At 43.4% G+C, this 14,515-nt stretch overlaps 1 protein-coding gene across 1 annotated transcript in view; it reads left to right on the forward strand.

Moving 5' to 3' along the window:
- LOC140202063 (uncharacterized) overlaps nt 1–14,515 on the forward strand; it is a 381,219-nt gene that overhangs the window by 104,031 nt on the left and 262,673 nt on the right. The window contains 2 exon segments of the mRNA XM_072266920.1: nt 102–108; nt 6,486–6,687. Of these exon segments, the coding sequence (XP_072123021.1) occupies nt 102–108; nt 6,486–6,687 (209 nt within the window).

Here is a 14,515-nt window from a genome sequence, read left to right on the forward strand (position 1 = left end):
CGCTGTGTTAGCCAAATAGCTGATAAAGATGTATATTTGTGCGTGTATCAAATAATGTATTCATGTTTGTAATTTTTACCTCCCGGTAAAATTCCTTAAAGGGGGGAAGTGTGACGAGAATACACATAGATAAGATGTTAGCTGTCCTGTGTGATCAGCAGTTGGTCTGCCACCTGTCTTCAAGAGAGAGATAAGGAACACAATGAAACAGCATCTGGAGATGTGTAATGAAGGGACGGGAGAGAGAGAGAGAGAGAGAGCTGTCTGGAGCGGCTCCCCCTTTGAACCCTGAACTGTTTGAAGTGATGGACAGGCGATACCCCAGCAGGGGGATAAAAAGGGACCGGTTCGCTAAGGCAAGACACACGAAACCCGAGGTAACGAGACCCTGGAAGCAGTGCGCCTCTCACGAGTTGGTGGGAAGTACCGGACAACGCATAGGGTGGAAAGGTACGATCAGCGGGAACCCGGTGTGTGTCCGCCCTTGCTTGGGTGCCGAGTTCACTGCAGAGGATCGACCGCATCTGGAGGAGGGGTCACAGTCGGTGACCTCAGGTGATATCACCAAGGACCTGCCCAAAAGCTGCGTGTGAGCAATTATCGCCGGTCTGTGAGTGGAAGCCGTTTCTGAATGATCAGTCGTTCCCGATCTCTCTCTCTCTCTCCCCCCACGTTGTCCATCGCCATGGCAACGATTACTACGAACTGCACTACTAAATTGGATTGAACTTTGTGTCACTTTGAAATTGGTCATTTATCCCTAAACAACGATAGAGCTTGATTGATGCTGTTATCTTAATTCTGTGCACGTGTGTTTATTATTGCTGAACTGTTGCATTTATTATCCTTTCGATTACTGTGTTGCTTGTTTCTTTAATAAAACTTTCTTAGTTCTAGTAATCCAGACTCCAACTGAGTGATCCATTTCTGCTGGTTTGGCAGCCCAGTTACGGGGTACGTAACACTAAAGAAACCTTAACTACCATGCAAAACTTTTTAAAGTTGTACTGTATTCTGAGTATATATTCCTGTAGCTCATTTTCCACATGATTTGAGTCCCAGGAATATTGCTGGAGTGCTGTGGTTTTAAAGCTTAATCTCATTAAACAGATTAAAGGATAAATAATTGAATTGATAGTATGGAAAATGTGGAAACTTCATGCTTATGTTCTTTATTAATCAGGGAGTTGTACCAAAATGTTATTCCATAGATCAGTAAGGCAAACAATGACCTTGAATACATAGATGCCCAGGATGAAGCTAAATCAAACTGGATGAGGTAAGGAAAGATTTATACAATTACAAGACAATGATGGATAACTGATTTTGAATGTTCCAGAAGAATCAAAACTTTCTCTGACAGTTGTGTTGTCCAGCTAAACAAACTTTTCTCCTCGGACCTGGCCAAGATCCACAAATCCTTTCTCAAACATTGTGATCCTGTGCTGACAACTGATAGAACCATACAGCCATAGAACCATAGAAACTACAGTACAGAAACAGGCCTTTTGGCCCTTCTTGGCTGCGCTGATCCATTTTCTGCCTGGTCCCACTGACCTGCACAGGGACCATATGCCACCATACACCTCCCATCCATGTATCTGTCCAATTTATTCTTAAATGTTAAAAAAGAACCCGCATTTACCACCTCATCTGGCAGCTCATTCCATACTCCCACCACTCTCTGTGTGAAGAAGCCCCCCCTAATGTTCCCTTTAAACATTTCCTCCCTCACACTTAACCCATGTCCTCTGGTTTTGTTCTCCCCTTGCCTCAGTGGAAAAAGCCTGCGTGCATTCACTCTATCTATACCCATCATAATTTTATATACCTCTATCAAATCTCCCCTCATTCTTCTACGCTCCAGGAAATAAAGTCCTAACCTATTCAACCTTTCTCTGTAACTGAGTTTCTCAAGTCCCGGCAACATCCTTGTAAAGCTTCTCGGCACTCTTTCAACCTTATTTATATTCTTCCTGTAATTTGGTGACCAAAACTGAACACAATACTCCAGATTCAGCCTCACCAATGCCTTATACAACCTCATCATAACATTCCAGCTCTTATACTCAATACTTTGATTAATAAGGGCCAATGTACCAAAAGCTCTCTTTACGACCCTATCTACCTGTGACGCCACTTTTAGGGAATTTTGTATCTGTATTCCCAGATCCCTCTGTTCTACTGCACTCCTCAGTGCCTTACCATTAACCCTCTATGTTCTACCTTGGTTTGTCCTTCCAACGTGCAATACCTCACACTTGTCTGTATTAAATTCCATCTGCCATTTTTCAGCCCATTTTTCCAGCTGGTCCAAGTCCCTCTGCAGGCTCTGAAAATCTCCCTCACTGTCTACTACACCTCCATTCTTTGTATCATCAGCAAATTTGCTGATCCAATTTACCACATTATCATCCAGATCATTGATATAGATGACAAATAACAATGGACCCAGTACTGATCCCTGTGACACACCACTAGTCACAGGCCTCCACTCAGAGCAGCAATTCTCTACTACCACTCTTTGGCTTCTTCTATTGAGCCAATGTCTAATCCAATTTACCACCTCTCCATGTATACCTAGCGACTGAATTTTCCTAACTAACCTCCTATGCGGAACCTTGTCAAAGGCCTTACTGTAGACAATATCCACTGCCTTCCCTTCATCCAATTTCCTGGTAACCTCCTCGAAAAACTCCAATAGATTGGTCAAACATGACCTACCGCGCACAAAGCCGTGTTGACTCTCCCTAATAAGTCCCTGTCTATCCAAATGCTTGTAGATTCTGTCTCTTAGTACTCCCTCCAATAACTTACCTACTACCGACGTTAAACTTACCGGCCTATAATTTCCCGGATTACTTTTCGATCCTTTTTTAAACAATGGAACAACATGAGCCACTCTCCAATCCTCCGGCACTTCACCCGTAGACAGCGACATTTTAAATATTTCTGCCAGGGCCCCCACAATTTCAACACTAGTCTCCTTCAAGTTCCGAGGGAATACCCTGTCAGGTCCCGGGGATTTATCCACTTTAATTTTCCTCAAGACTTCAAGCACCTCCTCCTTTTCAATCTGTACAGTTTCCATGATCTCACTACTTGATTCCCTTAATTCCATAGACTGCGTGCCAGTTTCCTTAGTAAATACAGATGCAAAAAGCCTATTTAATATCTCACCCATTTCCTTTGGTTCCGCACATAGCTGACCACTCTGATCTTCAAGAGGACCAATTTTATCCCTTACAATCCTTTTGCTCTTAATATACCTGTAAAAGCTCTTTGGATTATCCTTCACTTTGACTGCCAAGGCAACCTCATGTCTTCTTTTAGCCCTCCTGATTTCTTTCTTAAGTATTTTCTTGCACTTCTTATACTCCTCAAGCACCTGATTTACTTCCTGTTTCCTATACATTTCATACAACTCTCTCTTCTTCTTTATCAGAGTTGCAATCTCCCTTGAGAACCAAGGTTCCTTATTCCTATTCACTTTGCCTTTAATCCTGACAGGAACATACAAACTCCACACTCTCAAAATTTCTCCTTTGAAGGCTTCCGACCTACCAATCACATCTTTGCCAGAGAACAACCTGTCCCAATCCACGCAGTGGATGCAGTAATTTCAAATGTATTGTTGCTGATCCAAAGCACCCAGGCTGAGCTCATCAATTTCATCAAGTTTTCCTCTAACTTTCCTGCCCTTACATCCACTTGGTCCATTTCTGATAGCTCCATCCCATTTCTTGATTCCTCTGCCTCCATCTGTGGAGCCAAACTGTCGACTGCCATTTTTATCAACCTACTGATTCCAATGGTTTTCTTGACTATACCTCCTCCCACCTTACCTCCTGTTTAAAAAAAATTATTCCCCTTTCCCAGTTCTTTCATCTCTGCCACATCTGTTCCCAGGATGAGGCTTTCCTTTCCAGGATATCAGAGATGTACTCTTTCTTCAAAAACTGGGTTTTCTCTCCCTCCACTGTTGATGCTGCCCTCACCCGCATCTCCTCCATTTCCTGAACACTTGCACTCATCCTATCTTACCACTGCTTTAACAGTGACATAGTTCCTCTTCTCCTTACCTACCACCCCATCAGCTGATGCATCTAACACATCGTTCTTTGCAACTTCTGCCATCTCCAAAGGGATTCGATCAGCAAATGTATCTTTACTTACTATGTCTGTCTGCTTTCCACAAACATTTGTCCCTCCCCACTAAACTCTCTCCTAGCACTTACCCCTGCAAGCTGGCCAAATCACTACACCTGCCCATTCACCTCCTTCCTCGCCATGGACTCCTCTTGTACCACTGGGTAGTCTCTAACATGATGCTGTCAATATCTGTTTCTTCTTATGGTTAAGTGAAATCCTCTCCCTCCCTTCTTCTATTTCCTACTCTGGCCTCTTACCTCTTCTCTCTATCACCTCTCCTATCAGGTTCCTTCCTTTCCAGCCCTTTATCTTTCATGCCCACCAAGTGTCACCTATCACTTTCTATCTATCCTCCTTTTGATTCCCCACCTTTTTATTCTGTTGCTTTTCCCTTTCCTTTTCTGTCTATAAGAAGGGTCTTGGTCTGAAATAGTGACTATTCATTTCCATTGATGTTGCCTGGCCTGCTGATTCCTCCAACATTTTGTGCATGTTTCTCTGGATTCCTCGCGTCTGCAGAATTTCTTGTGTTGAAAATAATCAGCCTGCCATGTTTCGATCTGACTGGGATACTGAAACCACAGTTTAAACTCAGGCATAGATTCTGAGATCTGTTGGAGTCATAGCAAGTCTAAGGAAAGTATTAACCCACTTCACATCATGCTTCCTCACTCCTGTTGGTTTTTACCCTCCTGTTAATATCACAGTCAGAATATTCTGTATGTATGTTGTGTGAGATTGCTTTATCTACACATCAGATTTGAAGTTGAATCATAAACATGTGCTATTTGAAGTCTGCTGTTGGGAAGATGTTTTGTAACTTGTCCCCAGAGGAACATTGTTTTGTTTTGGTTAGATTCATGTATGGTTGAATGAGAATTCAACCAGAACTTGACATAAAAATCTAAAACAAACTGTAGGTGCTTGAAATATCAAATAAAAGGAGGAGGTTCTGGGAACATTGAGGAGGCTAGTCCATATTTCTAGTATTGAATTTGTTAAAGTTTCAGATGAAAGTCTGCTTGACCGATTTCTGACAAAGTGTCTTCCATATTTCATTTTTGAATTTGAGCCAGAACTGGAGACTTCTCTCATTCATTAGACTTTGCCAATAGACCTCACTTTCTGTGTTCACTTTACAATTTTATGTTGTTCACATCATATTTACTTCTTGTGTTCCAGGTTTGTGAACTGTGCCAGAAAGGAAGAGGAACAGAACCTGGTTGCTTTCCAGCACTCTGGAAACATTTACTACAGGACGTGTAAGCCAGTTCCTCCTCACTGTGAGTTACTGGTCTGGTACGGTGATGATTATGCCAAGGAGCTGGGAATCACTTGGACCTCCATGTGGATGTCAAATCAGAAAGCAAAATGTGAGCATTCTGATCAGTTTAACAAACTCCAGGAATACAATATGTTTACTGTAAATACATTATGTGTGTTTCAAGTGGATCCTATAACTCTATTGAAAACAATGCAGCAATAGTCATGCAGATGAGATATTTGACAAAAGTTAAAGCACACAGAATTGCACTGAATGATAACCGTGTCAACAGTGTGTATATTTTGTAGATGCATCGATTTATTTAAAAAAAACACAGTTGGACCATCTCAGTTTCGAACCTGTGAGCATATTGACAGATGTATTCAGTTCCCTTGCCCTGCTGTGGACCGCAGCAATTCCCAGCTTGTGATTTTATCTGACATGTACATTTTGCTTGTCCATTGCCCATTTTAACCAATGGACCATCACAGAGGCTAGAGGAATTCTTAAAGATTAATACATGAAGGAGATCAGGGATAGAATCCATCATCCTTGATTATTTATGGAAATCCTGCATATTTTCATAAATTTGTCCCCTCCAGCGCTCCCCCCTCACAGTCTTAGAACTAATGTCTCAGGGCAACTCAGTAATGATGATGCAATTGCAGATCTCACGTTCAAATCCATTGTTGTATATTTTGCTGAAAGTGGTATTTTCTGTTTTTTCTGTCTTCAGTATCACATCAAGTGACCCAGAGTGATGTTATCCTTGACCTCAGTGCAACATTGCATTTACCACAACAGATTTCCTTAAATGGCATTTGAGATGACACGCTGCAGCGTCCAGATCAACATCAACTGGAGAACCATCGTCCTCCAAAGTAAACCAAGATGGTCAGAGTCCAGTGTTGAAACGTAGGCAGGATCCACTCACACTATCCGATAGAAAGAGGACATTTGCCAAGTCAGATTACCCTCAAGCTGGCAAAAAGGAGAGACAGCATGAATGTCCGGACTGTGGGAAGAGTTTCACACGGGCAGGTGACCTCCAAAAACACCAGTGAGAGAGGCCATATAAATGTTCCAAATGTGGGAAGTGTTTCACACAGGCAGGGAACCTCCACCTACACCAGCGGACCCACACCGGAGAGAGGCCGTATAAATGTTCCAAATGTGGGAAGAGTTTCACAGTGTCAGGGAGCCTCCATCAACACCAGCGGACCCACACCGGAGAGAGGCCATATAAATGTTCCAAATGTGGGAAGAGCTTTGCTTATCTTCACCAGCAGAAATCTCACACTTGTGTTGAAACTTGTCATATGTGTGGGAATGTCTTCAGGCATTCATCAGCGTTCACAGTTCATATGAGAGGTTGCATCGAACAATAACGAACACAACGTTAATTAATTCCATATTTATTAAAGTTCAATGAAACTTTCTAAATGACGTCGAGTAGTTTTTTTTCTCAAATTGTATTTTTTTACTTATACATCCCGTATTTTACTCTTTTTGTTTATGTATTTATGTGAAGTTTTGCTATACAGGGACGGGTCCCCTCGTTTCCCTCAACATGCGTGAATTGGAATTTGAGGGGCGATATCACTGTTGCATGTTCCACCCTCTCTGTCAAGGCAGCATCTTCCGACTGGGAAAAGCACTGCCCCACTGTGATTTTAGTATATTTAACAGACGTTTCAGTGATGAAAAAAGTTTAATTCGTATCATTCTGCACTGTACGTTTTTAAAATATTGCCGAGTAAAATTATTGACCTGCACCCCACGTTGTGCGGGTAGTATGTTAATGTAAATAAACTAATTGTTCTCTGAATAGACGTGACCGAATTGTTGTTTTAGAGGTGGTTGCGTAAAATCCTATGTCCATTGCGCACCGTATTGCCGGTTGTTTCAAGGGAAACATAGAAACATAGAGAATAGGTACAGGAGTAGGCCATTCGGCCCTTCGAGCCTGCACCGCCATTTATTATGATCATGGCTGATCATCCAACTCAGAACACCGCCCCAGCCTTCCCTCCATACCCCCTGACCCCCATAGCCACAAGGGCTATATCTAACTCCCTCTTAAATATAGCCAATGAACTGGCCTCAACTGTTTCCTGTGGCAGAGAATTCCACAGATTCACCACTCTCTGTGTGAAGAAGTTTTTCCTAATCTCGGTCCTAAAAGGCTTTCCCTCTATCCTCAAACTGTGACCCCTCGTTCTGGACTTCCCCAACATCGGGAACAATCTTCCTGCATCTAGCCTGTCCAATCCCTTTAGGATCTTATACGTTTCAATCAGATCCCCCCTCAATCTTCTAAATTCCAACGAGTACAAGCCCAGTTCATCCATTCTTTCTTCATATGAAAGTCCTGCCTTCCCAGGAATCAATCTGGTGAACCTTCTCTGAACTCCCTCTATGGCAAGGATGTCTTTCCTCAGATTAGGGGACCAAAACTGCACACAATACTCCAGGTATGGTCTCACCAAGGCCTTGTACAACTGCAGTAGTACCTCCCTGCTCCTGTACTCAAATCCTCTCGCTATAAATGCCAGCATACCATTCGCCTTTTTCACCGCCTGCTGTACCTGCATGCCCACTTTCAATGACTGGTGTATAATGACACCCAGGTCTCGTTGCACCTCCCCTTTTCCTAATCGGCCACCATTCAGATAATAATCTGTTTTCTTGTTTTTGCCACCAAAGTGGATAACTTCACATTTATCCACATTAAATTGCATCTGCCATGAATTTGCCCACTCACCCAACCTATCCAAGTCACCCTGCATCCTCTTAGCATCCTCCTCACAGCTAACACTGCCACCCAGCTTCGTGTCATCCGCAAACTTGGAGATGCTGCATTTAATTCCCTCATCCAAGTCATTAATATATATTGTAAACAACTGGGGTCCCAGCACTGAGCCTTGCGGTACCCCACTAGTCACCGCCTGCCATTCTGAAAAGGTCCCGTTTATTCCCACTCTTTGCTTCCTGTCTGCTAACCAACTCTCCACCCACACCAATACCTTACCCCCAATACCGTGTGCTTTAAGTTTGCACACTAATCTCCTGTGTGGGACCTTGTCAAAAGCCTTGTGAAAATCCAAATATACCACATCCACTGGTTCTCCCCTATCCACTCTACTAGTTACATCCTCAAAAAATTCTATGAGTTTCGTCAGACATGATTTTCCTTTCACAGATCCATGCTGACTTTGTCCAATCATTCCACCACTTTCCAAATGTGCTGTTATCACATCCTTGATAACTGACTCCAGCAGTTTCCCCACCACTGACGTTAGGCTAACCGGTCTATAATTCCCCGGTTTCTCTCTCCCTCCTTTTTTAAAAAGTGGAGTTACATTAGCCACCCTCCAATCCTCAGGAACTAGTCCAGAATCTAACGAGTTTTGAAAAATTATCACTAATGCATCCACTATTTCTTGGGCTACTTCCTTAAGCACCCTGGGATACAGACCATCTGGCCTTGGGGATTTATCTGCCTTCAATCCCTTCAATTTACCTAACACCACTTCCCTCCTAACATGTATTTCGCTCAGTTCCTCCATCTCACTGGACCCTCTGTCCCCTACTATTTCTGGAAGATTATTTATGTCCTCCTTAGTGAAGACAGAACCAAAGTAATTATTCAATTGATCTGCCATGTCCTTGCTCCCCATAATCAACTCACCTGTTTCTGCCTGCAGGGGACCTACATTTGTCTTTACCAGTCTTTTCCTTTTTACATATCTATAAAAGCTTTTACAGTCCATTTTTGTGTTGCCTGTCAGTTTTCTCTCATAATCTTTTTCCCCCTTCCTAATTAAGCCCTTTGTCCTCCTCTGCTGAACTCTGAATTTCTCCCAGTCCTCAGGTGAGCCACTTTCTCTGGCTAATTTGTATGCTGCTTCTTTGGAATTGATACTATCCCTAATTTCTCTTGTCAGCCACGGGTGCACTACCTTCCTTGATTTATTCTTTTGCCAAACTGGGATGAACATTTGTTGCAGTTCATCCATGCAACCTTTAAATGCTTGCCATTTCATATCCACCGTCAATCCTTTAAGTGTCATTTGCCAGTCTATCTTAGCTAATTCACGTCTCATACCTTCAAAGTTACCCCTCTTTAAGTTCAGAACCTTTGTTTCTGAATTAACTATGTCACTCTCCATCTTAATGAAGAATTCCACCATATTATGGTCACTCTTACCCAAGGGGCCTCTCACGACAAGATTGCTAATTAACCCTTCCTCATTGCTCAAAACCCAGTCCAGAATAGCCTGCTCTCTAGTCGGTTCCTCGACATGTTGGTTCAAAAAAACCATCCCGCATACATTCCATGAAATCCTCTTCCTCAGCACCTTTACCAATTTGGTTCACCCAATCTACATGTAGATTGAAGTCACCCATTATAACTGCTGTTCCTTTATTGCACACATTTCTAATTTCCTGTTTAATACCATCTCCGACCTCACTACTACTGTTAGGTGGCCTGTACACAACTCCCACCAGCGTCTTCTGCCCCTTAGTGTTACGCAGCTCTACCCATATCGATTCCACATCTTCCCGGCTTATGTCCTTCCTTTCTATTGCGTTAATCTCTTCTTTAACCAGCAATGCCACCCCACCTCCCCTTCCTTCATGTCTATCCCTCCTGAATGTTGAATATCCCTGAACGTTGAGCTCCCATCCCTGGTCACCCTGGAGCCATGTCTCTGTGATCCCAACTATATCATAATCATTAATAACAATCTGCACTTTCAATTCATCCACCTTATTACGAATGCTCCTTGCATTGACACACACAGCCTTCAGGCGCTCTTTTACAACTCTCTTAGCCCTTATACAATTATGTTGAAAAGTGGCCCTTTTTAATGCTTGCCCTGGATTTGTCGGCCTGCCACTTTTACTTTTCTCCATAGTACTTTTTGTTTCTACCCTCACTTTACACCCCTCTGCCTCTCTGCACTGGTTCCCATCCCCCTGTACTGAACTAACCTCCTCACGCCTAGCCTCTTTAATTTGATTCCCACCCCCCAACCATTTTAGTTTAAAGTCACCTCAGTAGCCCCCGCTAATCTCCCTGCCAGGATATTGGTCCCCCTAGGATTCAAGTGCAACCCGTCCTTTCTGTACAGGTCACGCCTGCGCCAAAAGAGGTCCTAATGATCCAAAAACTTGAATCGCTGTCCCCTGCTCCAATCCCTCAGCCACGCATTTATCCTCCACCTCATCGCATTCCTACTCTCACTGTCGCGTGGCACAGGCAGTAATCCCGAGATTACTACCTTTGCGGTCCTTTTTCTCAACTCCCTTTCTAGCTCCCTATATTCTCCTTTCAGGACCTCATCCCTTTTCCTACCTATGTCATTGGTACCTATATGTACCACGACCTCTGGAAGTATAAATCTGCTCAGCATGCTCCCGGTGTTGGTCACCGGGTAATCCTCTACTACCTCAGCACCAAACCTTTGCCGCTCACTGCACTTCATCCCTGCTGGTTGCAGTCTAACTGTGCATTTGTCATCTAGCATTCACAGTCTTTGTTTTGCCGAAATTCTTCCGACTCCTCTGACTACTACCACAGACTGCGACCCGCTACCACCGAGATCTGTGTCCGGATCGCTTGATCCATATTCTTTGTTCATCCGGCGTGCGTAAAGTTCCACACAGTGGGCATTTGGAACCTGGTAGGTAAGGGTCGAATCAGGAATTTCGGACGACTCAAGGCGAGAAACGAAATGCTGTGTTCGGTAAACATACATAATAAATGTGAGATGAGTATTCAGTTGAAGTTGTAATTTGCACTGTCTCGAGATTCCCCGCCCTCACTGGGGGCAGCACGGATTAGATGGAGTGCTTCTAATCCTCCCCCCCCCCACTCCGATTTACCTTTTGGGGCGAAGGAAATTACCTTTATTGATGATGTGATAACTAAAAGAAAGGGTGCGTGCAGTGAATAATGATCCTTTAAAGACTGAACGTGAAGCTAAGGGAAGTTTGCTCGCAATTTGTGAATTCTGTGCTGCTGCTTTTTGTGGGCTATTGAATAACTGAACCATAGCAGCTACCCCTCTGCGGGTCTGTGCACATTTCGCAAAGCCCAAAATGACAAGCAGCGTTTACAGATAGAGGAAAACTCCCTGATAAACACTTCATCCCAAAGAAATATACACGGTTCGATTATTACAGATATCCTGTGTGTTAAGCTTAGCGAAGATTCCTGAACAGTCGACGGTAACAGTTCTTACTGTGACTTCTCTTTCTCTCTAGCCCACATGAAACGTCTCGCCCAGAAATGTCGACTGTTTACTCTTTTCCCTAGCTGCTGTCTGGCCCGCTGAATTCCTCCAGCGTGTTGCGTTGGATTTCCTGCACCTGCAGTCTTTCTCGTGTTTGTCCAGACAAGAATAAGACTGGAGGGGATTTTGTGGATAATTCTGTTTGCATGACTTTCGTATTTAGAAATATAATAAGCTCGCTTGGCCCGATCCCTTTCCTGAGATCTGTCATTCTGCCGTTTGGTGCTACTGCTCATTTTATTTACTCCCCACCCTACATTGGTCTCCTACGCCTCCCAAACCCTCCTCTCCAGAAAATTTTATGAGCCACCCACCCCGTAAACTACCCATCTCAGTATCCCCGACATCTCTAAACTTCGAAGTTTTGTTGAGCCCAGATTCAAACCCCACAATTCGCTGACCACAGCTCCACCCGTACCCTTCCCTGACAGTAGTTCTTAACTCCCTACTCAACCTACTCCGCACTAGCTGTCCCGACCCACCACTGGTCTCCCACGGCTACTCCTCATCTCCACAAACTTATTTGAATTTCACTCCCCTTTCATATTCTTTGAACTCGCCACCCTATTTTGATCCTGTAGACTTCAGCCCTCTCCTAATCCTAACCGCAACCGTCTACGCTTTCCTGACCCCACTACCCGTCTCTGACTCTGGTTGCCTCCTCCTACTGTTCGCTGACTACAATCCCCTACTCTCCCCTGAACCTGGTTCCGACATCGACTCCAGATGTAAGCTCTTACCCTTTTACTGACTCCTGCTCCAATCCCTCCAGCTTCGCTGAATCCAGCCCCAACAACTTTCACTTTGCTGGCCCTGTTGCCAACCTCTGTCATGACTTCATTATCGGCTCTGACCTTACCTACTCTGAGGAAGAAAGCTTTTTGTCTTCCTGTACTCAAATTCTCAGTGAGCTCTGCACACCCCATAATGCTGAGTTCTTCCATGCTTCCATCTCTGAGCTTATTTCTGCAGTAAGAATTTCCTCGCACCACTACCACCAGGAATAATCCATTTCTCCTACCTTTTTCTGAAGGTAGAGGCCCAGAGCCATTTAAAGCTCCTTGAATGATATATCTTTAATTCTGGAATCATGTTTGTGAATCCTTGGACGCTCTCCATCATCAGCACATCCGTTCTTTAATATGGGGCCTAAAACTACTTACAGTACTCAAAGTGACGCCACACCAGTGCTTTATAAAGCCTTAGCATTGTATGCTTGTTTTTGTTTTCAAGTCCTCTCAAAATGAATGGTAACATTTGAATTTACTTCCCGTTTAGAAAATAGTCTACAATTTTATTCCTTCTACTAAAGTGCATGACCATAAACTTCCAGAAACTTTCATCTGCCACTTCTTCACCCACTATTCAAATCTGTATTACTATTTCCACAAACTCTCTGCTTCCTCAACATAACCTGCACGTACACCTGTCTTCATATCCTGCACAAACTTGGCCTAAAAGCCATCAACTCTGTCATTCAGATGATTGAAATGCACCTTGAAAAGAAGCAGTCTCAACACTAGCACCTGCAGTCACACCACTAGTTACTGGCACCAATTAGAAAAGGTGTTGTTTATTCCCACCCTTTCCTTTGCCAATCAGCCAATGGTCTATGCATTCTACCAATATCATGGGCTCTTACCTCATTCAGCAAGCTCACGTGAGGCACCATGTAAAAGGCCTGCTGAAAATCCATGTACACAACAACTACCGATTCTCCTTTCTCTATCCTGCTTGTTATTTCCTCAAAGCATTCCCATAAGTTTGTCAGGTATGAGTTTTCTTTAAGGGAATCATACTGACTTTGGCCTACTTTATCACGTGCCTTACTGGCCTATAATTTCCTTTCCTCTGTCTCTCTCACATGAAGGGCTGAATGGCATTTGCAATTTTCCTTCCTCCAGAACCATGCCAGAATCTATTGATTCTTGAAAGATCATTACCAATGCCTTCACAATCTTCTTCAGCTATCTTTTTCAGAACCCTGTGGTGAAGACCATCTTGTCTGGATGACTCATCTACCTCCAGACCCCCTTCATCTACCCCTTTCCAATCAACTTCAACCATCTCCTCTCACATGCCTCTGTAATTCCCTTTTCACCACTGCAATATTGATACGTTTGACTTTAACTTCTTCCTCTCAAATTCTTGGGTGAATTCTATCATATTATAATTGTTGCTTCCTAAGAGTTTCTTCAACTTAAACTTCCTTATCAAATTCAGTTCATTACACAACACCTAATCAAAAACCGTTGATCCCCCACTGGGCTCAAGCTGCTCCAAAAAGCCAAACCCAAATGCATTGTAGAAATTCTCTTTCTTGGGATCCAAAACCAGCACCAACCTGATTTTTCCAATTTATGTGCATATTGAAATCTCCTATGACTATCCTAACATTGCTGTTCAGATATGATTTTTCTATCTCCCATTTTAACTTTGTAGCCCACATCCTGGCTACTGTTTGGAGGCTTGTATACGGTCTTTTTACCTTTGTCTATATTTAACTCTCCCCACAACAATTCTACATATTCCAATCCTATGTCACCTCTTTCTAAGGATTTGATTTCATTGTTTAGCAACAGAGCCATGCCACCCTGAGAGTGTGATAGATAAGACAAATGAAGAGGTAGTTACACCCAAGGTGCAGAACACAGGAAACTGGATGACAGTCAGGGAGGGAAAAGGAATTAAAGAGCAAGTGCAGACTGTACCTGTGGCCAACCCCTTGACAACGGGTAGACAAAATTGGATACTGTTGTGGGGGGGAGAGGTGTTGGTGGAATGACCTATCAGAATT

Source organism: Mobula birostris, chromosome 8 (genome assembly GCF_030028105.1).
Source record: "Mobula birostris isolate sMobBir1 chromosome 8, sMobBir1.hap1, whole genome shotgun sequence".
Lineage (NCBI taxonomy): Eukaryota > Metazoa > Chordata > Chondrichthyes > Myliobatiformes > Myliobatidae > Mobula > Mobula birostris.